At 47.5% G+C, this 17,444-nt stretch overlaps 1 protein-coding gene across 1 annotated transcript in view; it reads right to left on the bottom strand.

The window, feature by feature from the left end:
* Positions 1 to 11,456, bottom strand: part of LOC144121716 (degenerin mec-4-like) — a 23,498-nt gene extending 12,042 nt beyond the window's left edge. The window contains exons 1-6 of the mRNA XM_077655076.1: positions 11,298 to 11,456; positions 8,822 to 8,964; positions 7,671 to 7,783; positions 7,220 to 7,380; positions 5,629 to 5,727; positions 3,587 to 3,701 (exon numbers count right to left, since the gene is read on the bottom strand). Coding sequence (XP_077511202.1) covers positions 3,587 to 3,701; positions 5,629 to 5,727; positions 7,220 to 7,380; positions 7,671 to 7,783; positions 8,822 to 8,964; positions 11,298 to 11,456 — 790 coding nt within the window. The remainder of the gene's footprint in view (positions 1 to 3,586; positions 3,702 to 5,628; positions 5,728 to 7,219; positions 7,381 to 7,670; positions 7,784 to 8,821; positions 8,965 to 11,297) is intronic.
* Positions 11,457 to 17,444: the final 5,988 nt, after the last annotated feature.

Here is a 17,444-nt window from a genome sequence, read left to right as displayed (position 1 = left end):
TGCCAGCGTGCGCTGCCGAGGCTAGCATAAAGATAAAATGTGCCTTTTTTAGAACGAAAACTTAAGAGCTCGTCAGTTCTGAAGGGCACACTGCAGTTTTTCTCTTCTTTGACGCAGGGGACAACCGCCCCTGGCAACACACACCTTCACTGCTATGCATGACAGATAGTTCAAATGTCTAGCACGCCAACTCTTATGACCAGGTCACTTCAATTAAAAACAGCAGCAGAGAGAAACGAAGACCAAAAAGTAGCACACACACGACGAGCACGATTCTGCACGGGCAACTGAAGACTAATGAGAAAAGCCGCATATTCATACTGAGGAACTGCCAGCATTTTGAATGATTTATGATCAGCATCGGCATGCGTCGCCACGCAGGAAATTCCTTTCTTTCTTCGTTGGCCAACCGATGGAGAACTGACGCATTGCTCTCCAGAATTACGAATGGCCCCGGCTTCCAAGATTTTTCGAGTCAGCTTGTCTGTGTTCTTTTCAGTTCCTGCACGTGGTGAAGGTAGGCAGAACTTGATTGATTTTCGCATATCCCACATTCCCTGAAGGCATCGCAAGGTTGATGCCGGACTTCCGGCCATAGCCGTTGCGTGCTCTCTGATTCTGTCGTTTAAACATCTCCCCGTCTGCCTTAAGTAATGCTTTCCACAGAATAAAGAGATCCGATAAACAATGCCTTGAATGCACTCAGAGTACTTCGTACGGTGTCCGATTTGACACAGGGATTTGTTATCCGGTCCATTAAGCTGCGCACACATGTTTTTCGCCTTGCTGGGTGCTGTAGAAATGATCTGGATGCCATGCCTCTTCCCGATATTCTTGAGGTTATGGATCAGCCCATGGGCATAGGGAACCACGAAAAACTTCTTTGCGTGGTTTCCTCTGGTGCTCTCTCCCCCTCTCTGCCACGCTTGTTCAGCAGCACGAGGCTTTCTGCTATGCTGCACAGCATTGTCATAGGGAACCCCGCTTCCTGAAGCCGTGATTTGCCGCTGAAGGTGCTGGCCCACCTGATGTGGACATTACTTGTTTAGAGCAGACTGCAACGCCGCCGTCGCGTTTCCTCTTTTCAACGTATTGGAGTGACTTGACTTGAAAGGGAGAAACTGCTTATTTGCTCGAGGCTCGAGCATAGGTGCCCCGGGGAGAATACAAGGCGTAGGTCAAGGAAGCGCAAGGAGCTGTGCTTTGGAAGCTCCCATGTGAATTTGAGCCCTGGGTAGCTACGTTGAAAGGTGGTCAGTGCGATGTCTTTTAGCGTTTCCGTTTCATTTTCCTTCTCCACTGCGCATAGTACCATGTAGTCGTCGACGTGCAGGACAATCCTCACGGTACGTCTGTCTTTTAGAGAAAGGATGAGAGGGTGACAGACGCATCGTGAGGACACAGAAGAATTCAGAAAGTCTTCCCTTAAACACCTGGTATAGTAGTCCTTCACTTTTCCTCTTTTCCCCCTCAATAGCGGCATACCGCTGCATATCAGGTCTAGCGCAGAACACTGAACGTATATTGCGCAACGTGACAAGTGCAAACAAAGTACATGTTTCAATCGGACTCTTTCCAAATGGTGAGGCAAACATATCACAGAGCCAGAGATGTGAACATGCGCAATCATGTTGTATTAAGAGCGCAAGTACTCATTAGAATCCACCCAAGGGCAGCGGTACGGCTGCAAAGTAAAGCTATACAGCTTTCACAGAAGCTTCTCAGCTGAATAAAAATTTGTGCTTATCTGGAGTTCAAACCCGGGTTCACACTTCCTCCCGGGGCAGTCACTTTATCAACTGAGCTAACTAGGAGGGCTAGCAGATAGCACGATAAGGCCGAATAGATCAACAACGCAAAGTAGGAACGGTGTTAGTCCCTTAAACACCATGGACGTAATATTTTTCTTGTTTATGCTCTCCTTCTCCGTCCTGTGTCTCTTTTTTTTCGCCCTTGCGACAAATACTCTAAAACTATCGGGTACGTGCCTCCATCACCAGGAGCCACTGTGCCCTTTGAATCTACGGGCTGATTCCATGTTATCTCATCCTGGAACAAGTGCTTTGCCCCGCAAAGACTACAAATGCAGAAAAACCAGCTTTACTCGTTAAGCTGTCTGTTAAAGGGCAACTGCACTACTTTATAAAAATTCTGCAACATTCATGGATTCGAATCTATATAGGCTGCAGGCAAATCATGCTAAGCTTTTTTTGCTCTAGCCTTTAAGATAATCACGTAATCGACAATTAACTTTCGGGTTTCTCCTCACTGCACCGGAGGAGTGCATAGAAATTCGTTCTGACTTCACGGACGGTAAGATTTCAATTTTTAGCTGTCGGCAACCGCACCTTGCAATGCGTCGTTGGTTACTACGAAACAACGCTCGGTGGGCTTTGCCTTCGGTGGCGTTGATTTTCGTCATTCAAAGCAAGCGTTGATGCGTTGGAAATGTACCGATACCGTAGACCGCGTCATCATGTACCTCCCAGTTGGCGCTGCGATGAATCTTCAAGGCCATAGCGATTTCAAACGGATTTTAAGTCACCACATCAAATGCTAGCCCAAAAGAACTTCGCATGCTTAACCTGCAAGTTTCACACATTCGACCCCTTTAAGCTCGATGAATTTAAAACCTGTGCAGTTGCCCTTTAAATGAGTGGAGACACCAAATTTTGAGGAATGTTTTTTTGCTCTGGAATGATGCGTACGACATTAGTAAACATGCATCACCACGTGGAATTCGTCAGGGCTTAACAAATAATTCTTAATATGATTTTTTTTCCTCTGTAGTTTCAGTTTCGTTTTCAGTTGTCAGATAGTGGTTGCGACGCCACAAGTGAGTATGAGATCACGTGAGGCGTAAAAAACTGCAATATTAACGCTGCTTTGTGGCTTCAAAACTCTTATGCCAAACTGCTCCAGAAGCCGGAATGACAGCAAGTGATTAAATAGCTATTATACTGCAGCTTTTGTATGCTTCACGTGATCTGGTACTCACTTGTGGCATCGCAATTGTCTTCCAACTGCTGAAACTGAAACAAAAAAAAAACATTCTGAGCGTAGGCGGATTTCACGCCGTGATTCATGTTTACGATTGTATTACGCATGATTCCAGAGCAAAAATGCACAACAAAAATGTTGGTGCCTCTATCCCTTTAAACGTACACCAGAAGTCACGCTAAATTGAGCAATCAGGGTCACTAGATTCCAAGTATGTCATTTTTATCGCGAGCAGCGCTTGCATAAGCCAGAAAACTACATAAAACCGAAAGACGAGCGACACCGCTCTGCGATTCTGGTAACGACGCCCCGTCAAGTGGATTCGCACCCTGAGATCGCCCCCAAACAATGTGAATCACAATGGCCCTTATAATACGGCGACTCTCTTTGTTCAGCCCAAATTAATACAATTTTATTACCCAATGAGCTGACGGGTTCGGTGGACGATATCAACCAACCATAAGAGGGAGGTGTTCCTTGCAGCCAATGACGATTAGCGAAAGGAATGCAAATACATCGAATGCAATCCTCATATGTTATTTCGGCCCAACATGCAAATCCGGCAGAAATGTAGAGCACTCCATACCGTCCCTGATGATGTCGCAGACCTGGCCTCCAAATGTTGCAGCAAACTCGTGGTGCGTGCGAACGCACTGACAGTGCTTCATCTCCAGCGACATCTCGCAGTTTTGGACACATATCTGGACGGAAAAATGCATAAAACATTGATAAAGGTCACAACCACTGAGACGATGTGAAGAATGCATAAAAATTCAGAAGCAGCGCGCGCATGCGACATGCATGATGAGATGCGCAATCGGGCTGTGCGAAATATGCACGCCGGGAAACGAATGCGGGTCAGACACCGGCCAAAACGAACTCATAAGCGTGGTTTGTCTCATGGCCTTTCTCATGTCTAATGAAACGCCGATAGCTTACTTGTTCAGCACTGCACAACCCTATACAGACGTGTAGCAGTTTCGGCCTGCATTTGGTCACTTTACTGCAACCGCTAAGTTTCATGGCTGGTCAAGTTCATGATCGGGCAGTAACTGCGAATGTCTACTCGGCCAAATGCGTAAGGCGTCCGCTGTTACGGTATCATGGTAAAAAGTGCGCCTCGGTACACCGTCGTCGCCTCTGGTGAATATCGAAAACGCGCAGTTGTGGCCTCGGTTTTCTGTTAACGGTAAGGGTTGCTATACTAAAGGTTTTTTTATAGACGGTATGACGCTGGAGCTAGCGAAGAATCAGCTCTGCACTGGTGATGTCAGCTGCGCCGCAACGCAGTGGAATATCTCATGCCATCGGAATCATGTGATAGCCGTTCGGTGAATAACGTTACCAGAGTATCAGGGAAAACAGTCGCACAACTCATCTCCCTGCGGGAGAATAAGCGAGGACACTCAACTGAATGTCTTCGAAGCGACCTCTATGCTGTGGAACTACGAACGTGTAGCGTGGTGAAAGTTAAAGCAAGCGCTTTTATCCTACAGTGCTGCATACAGCTAGAAGCGCTGCACAATTTACGTAAGACAGAATATATAGTGTCGTCAGAGAGCTAAATGCGCTCTGTTGGTCACAGCTCTCGCTACTGCCGCTCAGATATGGCATAATTGCAGCACTTGCTTGTGCTGCAATGCTGCCACATGGGTATACGAACACATTTGCGTGCTCATGTACAACAGAGACCCCCAATTGCACAATATGGAAAACTTCGATATGCATCTTTGATTGTTCCCTTTTACACATTTTTTTGAGCAAGAACATAATGCGACGGTAACTGCTGCACCAACGTAAGACACTCAGAAGATAGTAATAATCAGAATCAGTCCTTGTTTGATAATATTTAACATACGTACAGTATATCATACAGAAGGAGGTCCCGAAGTCAAAGACTGTAATGGGACCTCCTAATCAAATATACCGTGTAAAACATTTAACTGCTGCGACAGATCAGACGAATATGAGAAATTGAATATATACATATGGGGTACAACATAAAGGAGATACATAGGAGATAAATAAACACTATTAAAAAGCTATTAAAAAAGACCAGCGAAACATACTAAATTATATATCATACTGAATTATAACAAGGGTTAGGAAGCAGTGGAAAATACATGTAAGAAGAAAAGGAATCGAATTCATCGCAATGAGGGCTCTTAGCCAAGAATTGCTCGCTTAAAGTGTGCTTTAAAGTTGAAGATTGAATTACCATTCTTTAGTTTTAATGGTATAGTGTTCCCGACAGCAACTAACGAGAAATGAATTGCCTGTTTCCCGTAATTGGTGCGTACTTTAGGCAGGACAATATTGTTATTGAGTGCAAACCGGGTTATGTTGTCGTTTACAAGTTAACACTGTGGTATGAGAGGAAGAGAAATTATATTGTTGACAAGTTTGTACATGAGAATGCCAAGAGAGTATCTAACCATTTTAAAGCGTTTCGAATAGTACTCGGTGACAGTCTGTCAAACTGAGCGACTTGCAGAATACCAGTTCGCCGGCGAGAAGTCAGAACTTTTGTGGCCAACGTAAGCAGTGGTATTCAACTTGTGTGTTGAACACCGCTGCTCACCTCACCCCCCTTAAGAAAAAAAAAGGAAACTACACGAGTGGTCTTACGTCCTGAGTGTAGTATCCGAAATATTTCTTCTGATTTCCTCTGGAGATGTAGTCTATGCAGTTCGACTTGTAAGGGGCCGGCAAACGCTCCACTTTTTCCTGTGTGTGGCAAAATGCAGAGAGCGGCAACGGATGACTGAGTGAACCGTCCCTCGCCTTATGCACATATCACTGCCGAACCACACGCCGCTCAGTGTAGAAACCGAGGATGCCACGAAGGTATATGTGGCGGCCTGCGCTGAAATTAAGTTCAGTTTAATGATCTGCGTTAGAAATGTTGATTTCATATAGCTCCCAATGTTTTAATGACATGAACATATGAGGAAGAGGTTGGTGCTCGAAAGTGGCGCTGGCTTCTGCTTTCCAAAGAAAACAATAAAATCGCTGGAAGACTGGCGCAGTAAACATACGGAAGACGCACAGTTAAATACCACATGACGCAATGCAATACAATTTGATGCACAGCACAGGACGCCAGCAATATTAACAAAAAATTTTAGACGCGGGACCCTAAACACCAGAGCGCAGACCGGCAAGGGGTGACAAAAAAAAAAGGGGGGGGGGGGGTCAACGCTATTTTACAAAACAGCTATGCAACACGTATACTGATGGGCGAAAACATCTACGTCTTCCGAAGCAGAAATTGACGAATAAAAACGGTGAGATGAATGAAAAATGAGCACGTACGCTTGGCGCCTCTCGCAACGCACGACAGTCAGAAGCGCCGAAACCGCTCCATTCGTGCTGAGGGCAAACACATTTGAACCCTGATTAGCTTAAGTTGCCCGCTTTTCGTCCATTGTAAGTCTTACGAGAAATGACAAAAGGCACCTCACGCGTACAGCTTGTCTGGACCGGCGTGTGTAATAAAACAGCAGCATGCGCGCACGCACAAGTTGCAAAAGTTCGTTCGGCTTCTGTTCGGATGGTGAAGAAAGTTGTCTCTCATGCCACGCTCGAAGGCCGCTCAGCTGAAGGGACTATAAAGAGCTAGCTATACCTGCAACTGTTTCATGAAAGCTCACCAACACCACAACGGCCTGAAATAGCGTTCCCGCATCGCTGCATCTCGTTTAGGTCGACAGCTATCGGGGTGGAAATTTGCGACCAACAACACGGCCTTTCGCGTTGGTACTTTTAAACTAATCTGTGACGAAACAACTTAAATGGAACTCTGAGGAGAAACTGAAGGTGGCCTGAAACAATGAATTACCGCATCCTAATGAGAAACGAGGACCTGTTCACAGAAAACGGAGCTTTTGTAAGCCAGAATAGGCCAAAAAACTAAATTCAGGTGTCGCCATAATCGGCCGATTTCGCAAGTTAACTGCGATGCGTCGACGCAGTTTTTTTTTTGAGGGATTGGGGGGGGGGGGGGGGGGGGCGTGGATCCAAGAGACTAGACCACGCCTCTAAGACCGACATTCTTTTCAAAACGGAGTCATTTCCGGTGTACACGTGATGAGTTTGAATTGAGTGGCGGGCAAATTTTCATATGCAGTTTTCTCAGCAACAGACGCGTCTTTTGCTGCCGTTAAAACATCGCAGAGGGAGATGGCGTTGTCCTCCCATGCCTCATTCAGTACTGTACCTGCGAGACGGCTATGGTGTACGTCATGCCCGGCTGTATCATGACCGAGGAGAGCTTGTCGGGCGGGCACGAGTACGGGCTGTGCACCACCAGCGGCAGCGCGTCGGGCTCGTGCAGCGCCACCGTCGCGTTGCGCTCCCAGAAGGCGCGCAGCACCAGCTCTGCGACGTCAAGGCGCACAGCGGAACGACCGTCGGATCATGCGGCATTCGACAAGCAGTGCTTGCCCGCTTTATACAGCCTTCCTGCCCTAGCTCTTAATAAGGCTTCCGAAGTAGGCATGGATACTGCAGCGTAGCGAAGGGGTGAGGAGTAGTTTAGACACTAGAGCAACATAGATGGTAGAAACGAGATAGTAAGAAAAGTCGTTACCCGACTGTGCCATACAAAACGGTGCTTTCCTGCGAGCAGGCATGCAGACGCTTCGAAAGGCGTAAAGCAAGGTGCTGACCGTAGTTCCATGGAGATTCACACCGCTGCACCGGGTGCTGAGAGTTGGTCCACTGGTAGGCGTCGATGGTGTAGCACATTTCATTCGGGTGCCTGTAGTAAGTCAGCCGAATGCTGGCGGCCCCGGAGGTTTGAAGGGAGAGAGAAAAAAAATTAAATATGGTCCAGATCTTTCATTCGTTCCCGCCCGGAGCTGCTTCGCGAGAGCAGAGGCTGACATTTCCCTTTAGCTCGAGCGAACTATGTGGCCGTGCGCTGTTCCAAGAAGAAAGGAGACACCTTGGAACGTGAATACACAGCTCTTTAGCTCATGCACCATCAATCACACGCTCTTAACACTCACTTAACGAGAACTCTACACGCTTCTCAAGTTTCAGTGAACCGGTGACGCTAAGATACGGGATAGCGCGCTGATGGTGCGTTAACAAGCAAGAAAAGAAGCCCTCGCTCACTTAATTTTCCACAAAGTATGCTGTACAACTCGCGCTCCCTGTTCTTGGCACGCATTTTACTGCGTTAACATGTATGGTTCTCGTTCACTAAAAATCCGTCCAGGGTTGTGTGGGTGGAGGGCGGAGCGAAGCGCTGTGAGAGGGAAAAGCGAGAAAAGCGGAGAAATGAAACTCCTATTTGCCTCCTATCGCCTTTGTCAATTGTCTACCAGGCTACTATAGGTGCATACCTTGTATGTTCAAGTAGAGTCCCTGGGCAGGTGCGGGATCAGGAGGAGGAGGAGGGGAGGAAAGAGTACAAGAGTCCCGTGAAAAAAAAGTGCTTCCTTCGCTACGGCTCGTTGCTGACCTGCCGAGACCGAAGCACTCCAGGAGGGAGGCACAGAAAATAGGGGAGGTAATGACAGGCTTACCAGTGCATATGATGTGTTCATGGCATGCTGAAATGCGAACAATGAGCGCACAGACATTCTGCGTGACCCGGTAAAAAGCCAGGCTCAAAACGAGGATCCCTGTTCTATGAATTGATCTAGTTTTGACTGTCGCCCTGTGTGTAATTGTCGCCCGCGGGTTGCGCAGTGCGTGTGCAAAGATAGACGTACTCTTCTGTTCGCATTCCACTTCATAAGAATCGACAGTTGGGCAAGTTGGTGCATCGCAGCGTTTCCCAACGGTGTCACTCGGAGGAGCGTATACTCACGCGGCGTTACACGCGAAAGAAGCGCATTCGGTGACCTTTGACCGCATGTGGCACAGGAACAGCTCATCCGGAAGGTGGGCCACCTTCAGTCGAGCCTCCACCTCCTTTCGCAGGAAGTGCCACCGCTCGGGATCTAGCAGCGTCTGCGGCATTCATATCGGTGCGAAAGCACTGTTCCGATGGGTAAACACGGAGCAAGGTCTTGCTTTGTTGTGGGTTTGAGCCATTACTGCCGACGGTGCCGCCATCGCACAACATCATTTACAACACAGAGGCGTTATTTTACTGTCAGATTAGATGACGTTCTACCTGCAGCTACTATCTGCTTCGAAGTTCATTTATGCAGGGGGAAAATCGTGCGGACTTGTGTTGCGCATGTATCCGTCAGCATTCACGCGATTGGAGAGCGCGCATTGGACGCTCAACTATAAGCTTCGTATTTAGATTTGCCGAGTTGCTTTGCAGGGGATTACCTGCTATAGGTGAATTCAGTTACTGGAAAAGTGTGCGATCGCGGCGAGTATACCGGCCACGTCATCGCCTGATTTGCTGGTGCGTCAGCAAATCAGGGGCCAAATGTAAAACCACCTCAAATCATAATTAAGCGTGAGATATCTCGCGTTATCATCGTGGTATAACATAGCGTAAGCTAAGCCAATTACACAGCGTTGCAACGTGCCAACAGCTTTCAGTATTCAGTTGTGTACCAACAAATGATGAAGCCGGGTATAGCTTTCCCAGGCCTGCGGGCCACAAGCCCAATCACGCTCCTCTATTCACAGCTTCGTCCACGTCGGTTTGCTTGCTCCTTTCTGTATTCTCTTCTTAACCTTTCTGCTGCAACTACCATGATGTATGAATTAACTACCTCAGTTCAGCACTATTTTACCGCTCCGTTGACTTGTGGCCGGAAACCATGCACATATATGAGAGGGCGATATATATGCAAGGCTCCACAATGCAGCATCCACACTTTTAGGTGGTATATATAGTGAGTCTCGGAATTTTCTCAGTCATGTGTTCAAGACTGCGCACCGTTTCTTCCTCGACACCTATCTCTTTATAGCAAGTATTTTCATTTCACAGCCCTTCCTTCCAAAACCTTGCGTACAGTCCGCGTTAATCTACAAAAATTGCCTCCGACAACAGCGGCAGCGCCGTGACGACACTAATCCCTGTGGAATGCTACATTGATATTAGGATAGGCTACCTTTACCAGGTGAGAAGTTTCATTTTCAGCTAACACTTTGACGCATGTACATGGCGAAAATTCGGTTAGCTGTGCTAGCGCTCGCGTGTAGTAATGCGCATGACTTCAGTCACACTCACCTCTTCTTCGCCAGCACACTGACTGACGTAATGGCGACAGAGCTTGGAAATGTCGATCCTGCAAATAAGTATACAGTTACTCAGTCGCATCATGAAAATTTCGCATGCTAAAAAACCTCACGCTCTTTTTATCTGTGGCGTCAGTTGTCACCCGACTTAGCAGAAATGCAACAGCTGTTGTGTTTTCATTTACGCTCGATTACAAAATGTCAGGGCGCTCTCGTTCCAAGGATAAAAATCCGACTCGAAAGTCTAGTAACCTTTTCGCGCTATAACTGGAACAGAATGCGCCATTTATTTCCTTGCCAAGCTCAGACAATGCGTTGCACAGAGAAAGTCGTGTAATGCAGTGTAAGGCTGCTAACACACTTCTATCCCTCCGACTCCATTCTTGTCTACCGAAAAATGTAAAGCCTCCGTCCGCTTATGCTCACAGTGCCTTTTTGTGACGCACTTGCTTGCGGATTAGACATGCCAAGAACAACAAAAATGGAAGTTCCTAGGGAAAGGCCAATTGAACGCACGACCGCTCAATGGATCTGCAGAGATCCCAAGAATCACGGCAATGGTACTCCGAACATTCCGCCCTAGGGCCATTCACTATCGCGCATTCTAAATTGCGGCTCAAATGTATCCATCCAACCCTGAGCGCATCTTTTCGCAAAGGACAGCTCCGTGGGGTCAGGCACGCATGCGCACCTTGGCGCGCATGGGTGTCCTCCTGGGGAAGCCTCCAGAAGGATAGAGAAAAGCCGAATGTTTTAGCACTCTGTTACGGCCCGTGTCTGGAGCTTTCCACATGTGTACCATCGGGGAGAAAAGTATCCTGGGCGATCGAATAGCAATCTGGGAATGCTGCAGCGATGCGTGCGAACGATCGCCTGGGTTTACTCCAGTGCAAATAAAAGAAGCCAAGTCCAGCGTTCGCCTCCTCAAGCAGAGTTTCCAAGCACACCTGCCAATAACAAAGTTTATACTAACTGGTTGCCTCTAGCGCGAATTGGAGACTTTTGTCTCCGATAGTACGTGCACATCTAGAACCGGCTAGGAAAGCTACGCAAAAACATCCTAATGACGTTATAGTGCCCCTTTGGGGAAGTTGCCAAGCCGGGTACATCGTACGCACGGACCATCGATGCAGACACACAGTGGCAGCCGGGAAGAGTAGATTCTTGCGGACGTCTTCGACCAGTGTCACTGAGAATGGATACTCGAAGAAGAGAGACAGCATGGAGCTGGTCTGATAGAGGAAGCCGACCAGGCAGCCGGTCCATATGAACACGCGCAGGCAGATGGACGCCGACATCATCGCATCGAAACTAAAGCTAGGAAGGGCGCATCCCGCGCCGCTTATATGCATGCTCGGGAGCTATTGATTGGCGACGCTTCTGCGCCGATTTCCAGGAGACGAAAACATCCGTTGAACGGTCCTCCCAAAATGAACATGGGGTCTGTGCTGTCCAAGGACGAGATCTCGTTAGCATAGCGCCTCAGCCATGTGGAGAGCGAGCAGTGCCACTCTCGAATCGCGGGACTGTGTTGGTCGATACTGGCGTTCGAGCAACACTTGGCCACGATAGCGTAGCAATGTTCGACAGAAACAGAGATTTGTCAATTGCCCCCAACGTGAAATTTCGTCGGGCCTCCGCCGACATGCTGATTCGAAATTAGATGCAAATGAGAAAATATGATGGCTTCATGACCAACGTGTGGCGTTTAACCGGCACACGTGCGTGCACGCAAGCGCTCCTCGCATCCCCGCATTGTTCCTAAAAATGCGACCGCAATGTATGCCCACCAGAACAAGCACTTGCAGTGGGTGATTCGTGCTAAAATAACGAACAGGGAAGCTACCTTAAAGATTCGCTGTTGCAATTGGCCAAACATAAATGTCTGCCGAGCGGTCAATCAAAGCTCTCGCTTCGGTTCGATACCCCTGCAGAGTGCATGCGTGGATGCGAGCTACACACGCGTGCGCCAGGCGCCAGGTATTTCACGTTAAGGTAGCGCTGCGATCGCATTCACTGCACGACCGCAGCAGAAGCTCACTTCGGGACGATTCGGTGCGGTGTGTACCACCTGGCATTGGATACTTCCGGCGAAGAGGCAGACGCCGTATCTGTGATGGCGATTGGCGGAGGTCAACAACTCGTAATATTTATATACCTCATGAAATGCAGCCGAATAGAACTGACGTACAACGGAGGCCTTAATTTTTTCGGCTTGCCACACTAACTCCCTCGAAAGCTCGCTCGAAATTTTCTAGCATCTGAGGTGACAGCACGCAAATAAAGAACATGCGTCCAAATAGCATGGAGGCTAACTGCGCAGCGACGTTCGGCTCCACACGACGAGGGGGAAATTGCACGCCGAGAAAACACTGCATGAAACGCCCGCCACAACTGTACGTTGAAAAGACCAGCGCGTTGACAAAACAGCACGGTATAACACTAACACGGTGAAAAAAAAAACCGTACAGTAAAGATCTTTAGTAATGATTTAAGTTATTTTTGCGAGTAAAAAATACGGTCTCTTTGAGATAGAGTGCAGCAGTAGCGGATGTAGTTGGCCTGTGGCCTGTATCGACTGGGTACGACGTTCTAATCATAAATAGACCAATGTCACCGAAAACGCAGCTTTTTCAAGCTACGAACGACCAAGGAAGGATATACAGGTGTCGCCACCACCGGACGATTCCGCAAATGAAATGCGTTCCTCAGAACCCCTAGCTGATCTCAGAGGCTACGCTACACTGCCGTTCACTTCAAAACGGTGGCCTCCCGACCTTTTCGGTAAGTTCGTCACAATTTTTAATCGATTGACGCGAGATTTTTTAAATGCAATTTTTTCGCCTTACGCGCGCATTTTGCTGACGGACAAGCGTCAACGCAGCCACAAAGAGCCATATATATTTCAACTTCCACTGACTGAGAACCGCAACTGGATTCTGTTGTCAAATTAAAATATTTGACAGCTTAATATCACAGTTCTCGTTTTAGTTTATGATTTGACGCTGCGGGAGCAATAAATATCTGCAATCAGCTTTAAATATTCACTAACGCGATTCTCATTGGGGCTGCAGTGCTAGTAATTCTAACTCCCCATCTGCTTAAGAGAGAAACCGTAACGAGCGATAAGCGCACTTAGCAACGCCCCCAAAGATCCGCCCTTAGAGCAACGCCTCACTGCGGCCACCCCTCTTCGTTGCTGGGGTGTGACGCAGAGTCGAGGGCGTGATGTCATTTCTTGTAAACAAAGAAATTAGGATTACCGGGAAGCAAAAAGGCTGAAAACCAGATGGAGATAGGGCGTTCAGGAAAATTCCTTCCGCCACCCCATTTCCTATCTACCACACCGATCTAATCTTCAAACCCTTCTGTCCACTGTCAGACGCACTGTGGAAATAGCTGGCATGGACTCGAAAGGTTGTGCTTAATTAAAGCAGATTTCAGTAGGAAACTATATGTGCCTATTTAAATATTTTGCTCAGTCGGTCCGCCTTCCCCTTTTACAGCTGCTTCCAAACGGGTTGGATGCAGCAGCAACACGTTAAGCATGGTCTGATACGAGTAACTTTACGTCACCGCCCCAAAGGCGCCACAAGTGCCAGCTTACATAAAGTAGACATATAGGGACAGAAACAATGCCCGCAAATAAGAAGAAATAAAAACAATATTGCCAGGCCCGCACCGCCTTTCGACACGACCGGCCAGTGACAACTTACAGTGTAGTCTTCGCACATCAGCCAGGGTTGCCTATTTCGGTCACCCTCTAAAACGAACACACTCAGGCAGCTACCGACTGGTTCTTAGCCGCAGTCCCGCGGCACTTTAAATAAAATGAAAGATGCTGCTTTCGAGAGCATGCCTATATCGCCACATTCATCAGGTACTTCCGCCCCTATTTTTCCTGCCGTCTGTTGGAAGACCAGCTTAGAAGCAAGATGGATGTGCAGCCCATTCTGAGAAATATGCACTCCGAAATTCATAAGAAGAAACGTTAGCGTGAACGCCCCCAGGAGAACATGAGGGGGGATGGAAGAGACAACTTAAATGGATGTAAAAGTACCGGTCAACAGGATATGAACCACAGCATGCACGGGCGCGCAACGGAAATTAGTTAATGGGGCATCAATTCGGTGCCAGGGAGTCGCCCCAGGCGGCAGCGGCGGCAACTGCTTTGGCGATGGCTTCCCGAAAGGTGTCGTGTGTAGTTGCGGACTCCTAGATTACATGTCGCAACTATACCAGAGGAAGGATTGGTAAATACGCAAGTAGAATACTCAGAACTAAAGAAGACACAAACTTTAAAACCATAGTCATTTGGACTCCAGTACACTGCGGATGTTGGAAACGAGGGTGCTCACGCCACTGACCACGCGCTATTACTCCGGGTCCCCCAAAATTCGCAGGAACAAAACTATTCAGAACAGCTATTAAGCTATAGTGTTTTAATCCAACATTTAAGATTAACGAGGAAAGTATACGCCGAACCGCACAGAAATGTAAACAGGAAGCAAGGGGCCATTCTAACGAAATTGAAGTCGAACACTCAAATAAAGCTTGTCAAACACCGCGATATGATTCTAAACTAATACGATCCGTATTGCGCCTTCCGCGCCGAAGCGGCTAACTTATGCCATAAGGTATAGCCATGCCAGAAAAACCCACCTATACGAGAATCAATAACCAAATAACTCAGGACTGGTGGGAGGAGGGCGACCCTGTCCAGCTCACATTCGGAACCAGATTTTGCCTGGACAACCCGGGCAAGAGCGGTGGCAAAATTCCTATTATAGGCTCCAGGAATGAGGCCCACAAAACTATTATATGCATTTACCCCTTATTGCATGCATCAATATTTATTTTCACGCGCAAAATTTCAGTGGCCTAGTGATGTAACAGAAACAGCCAAACCAAATTTAGTTTTCAGTGAAACCACGCGGTTCGACTTGCGACAGCATTTTCTTCGCGTGTCATATATGATACACAATGCAGTTACAGCTAGCCCATCTTTGTTGACAAGAATAAAAACATTGGATATGGAGAAAAACAAGACGCAGGCTGGAAAAATGAACAGGAAGGAACTGCGATAACACAATTTAATGCACAAATATGAGGTAGCTTCCAGAAATTGATCCCTGGGGCTCTTGCAATGAGATGACGTCTCTCATTAGCTTGACAAGGACTTGTAGCACTCCTAGTGAAACAATCCAAAGAAGTTTCGGTCTCTGTTGATACAAAGGGCAGTGTTACAGTCTCGTTTTCACTCAGTCGTTTCACGTGGCGCCACCCAGAGGCAGTGCCATATATCTTATGTGAATAAAAATCACGGCGCGAGCAATGCATGTGTTGTTTTGCTAAGTGGAACGCGGTATACTACCTGCCTCTATCTTCTTCAGGGTATAGCCGTCGACGGCGACCTCCTAGCCGGTACGCTTCTCAGGAAAGCCTGAAAATGCTCGTAGCAGGCAGCAGTGTACTTTTCTCAAGATAGATTTCTGAGGCGGTTGCAAGAGCGCTGTCTCCAGTGCCCACGCTTGCCAAGCCAATAAGGCAAGTGGTTCATTTTGTCCAGGCGAACATGAGTAGTTGGCAGCGGCGCCAGCGGTGCCCTCTTCTTTGCTTGGTTGAGTGACTCTATTTCAGAACTAGGCGCCCTGCGCGCTTCCTCTCGTGTGGTTTTGTCTTTCTCATCGTCTGACAGCTCCCTGTCGCTGCTTCGGTCACCATCGCCTGGAATTGGCCGGATTCCACAGAACGTGCGACATCCATTGCCTGAAAAAAAAAAAGGATACTTCATGTTTCAGCACTGACAAAGCAATCAGAATTATTGCGCCACAACGCATTCTTGTTTCTGTCACGAAGCCGCCGACGCGTTTCCGAACCACAAAACTTGTCCCTAACTGTATGGTGTAAAAGTGGTCCTAACGGCGCATTGCAAAGATTCTGCATCCTCAAAATCCCTCAAGAGGAATATAACGAGCTAATCTACACACTAGTCATTGTTTTAAAGGCAATACAGCATTTACTTACCGAATTTCTGCGTGGAACGCACGACGCTAACTCCTGGTGCAGTGCTCCTGGTGTTGTCGAACGTACATGGGGTTCAAAATAGCTTCAAAAGATGGAGCCACTATGGGTGTCGTAGCTAGACAGGATAAACATTCACGCTAAGCACGAATAATAATAATAATAATTGGTTTTTTGCTGAAAGGAAATGGCGCAGTATCTGTCTCATATATCGTTGGACACCTGAACCGCGCCGTAAGGGAAGGGATAAAGGAGGGAGCGAAAGAAGAAAGGAAGGAAGAGGTGCCGTAGTGGAGGGCTCCGGAATAATTTCGACCACCTGGGGATCTTTAACGTGCACTGACATCGCACAGCACACGGGCGCCTTAGCGTTTTTCCTCCATAAAAACGCAGCCACCGCGGTCGGGTTCGAACCCGGGAACTCCGGATCAGTAGTCGAGCGCCCTAACCACTGAGCCACCGCGGCGGGGCTAAGCACGAAAGAATTCGTTTTTTTTTTCGCCAGCTCTACAAGAAAAGTAGTAGTCTGGTGCATATCATAAATCATAAGAAACGTTTTTGTTTATTTCTCTTTCTCTCACTTTTATATTGTACCAAATCAAAGATAATGCAGGTTATACCACACTAACATTCTGCAAGTCTTGGTACAATAAAAAAATTTAAAATAAAAAAACGCGTAAAATAAAATTATTTTGCACGGAGAATGAAGGTAATAAAAAAAAAACGTGCTTGCACGCATTCACAGCACGGAAATCTAATGAACGATGATAAGAAGCAGAGTTTATGATGATGATGATGATGATGGCCTCTGGATGAATGGCACGTACCCACGATGGGGGATAGGCCGGGGTACATTGTTGATACAAAAGCACACATGTGTAAGGAGTGGAGTAATTAAATAATTTTGTGAAGAAGATGCAAATGTGGAGAAAAAAGGTGAAAAAGAAGGAAATGAAAAAGCCGTGAATTCAAATTTTAGCATAAGAATCTACCTGATGCATTTATATACCCGTGAATAAAATCGCACACAGGTTGCAAGGCATATCCCTTGGCGCTTGCCTCTATGGAGAGTAGGATCGGAATAGATAGAGGGAGCCCCAGTTGAGCGCAGAGTTGCACGAGCAGAGTGGCGCGAGGCCACGCAGCGCGTGCTCTCCCTGAGCTGACTGTGTGTCGGTGCATGTTCCTTGCGACTCGAGCGCTGAGGCCGTCATTCTGGAAACAACATTGACTGAGAAAAGACTCTCCAGTGAGTGCGACGA

This window comes from Amblyomma americanum, chromosome 1, assembly GCF_052857255.1.
Source record: "Amblyomma americanum isolate KBUSLIRL-KWMA chromosome 1, ASM5285725v1, whole genome shotgun sequence".
NCBI lineage: Eukaryota > Metazoa > Arthropoda > Arachnida > Ixodida > Ixodidae > Amblyomma > Amblyomma americanum.
The sequence above is the reverse complement of the archived record's forward strand: the minus strand, read 5'-3'. Positions and strand labels throughout refer to the sequence as shown.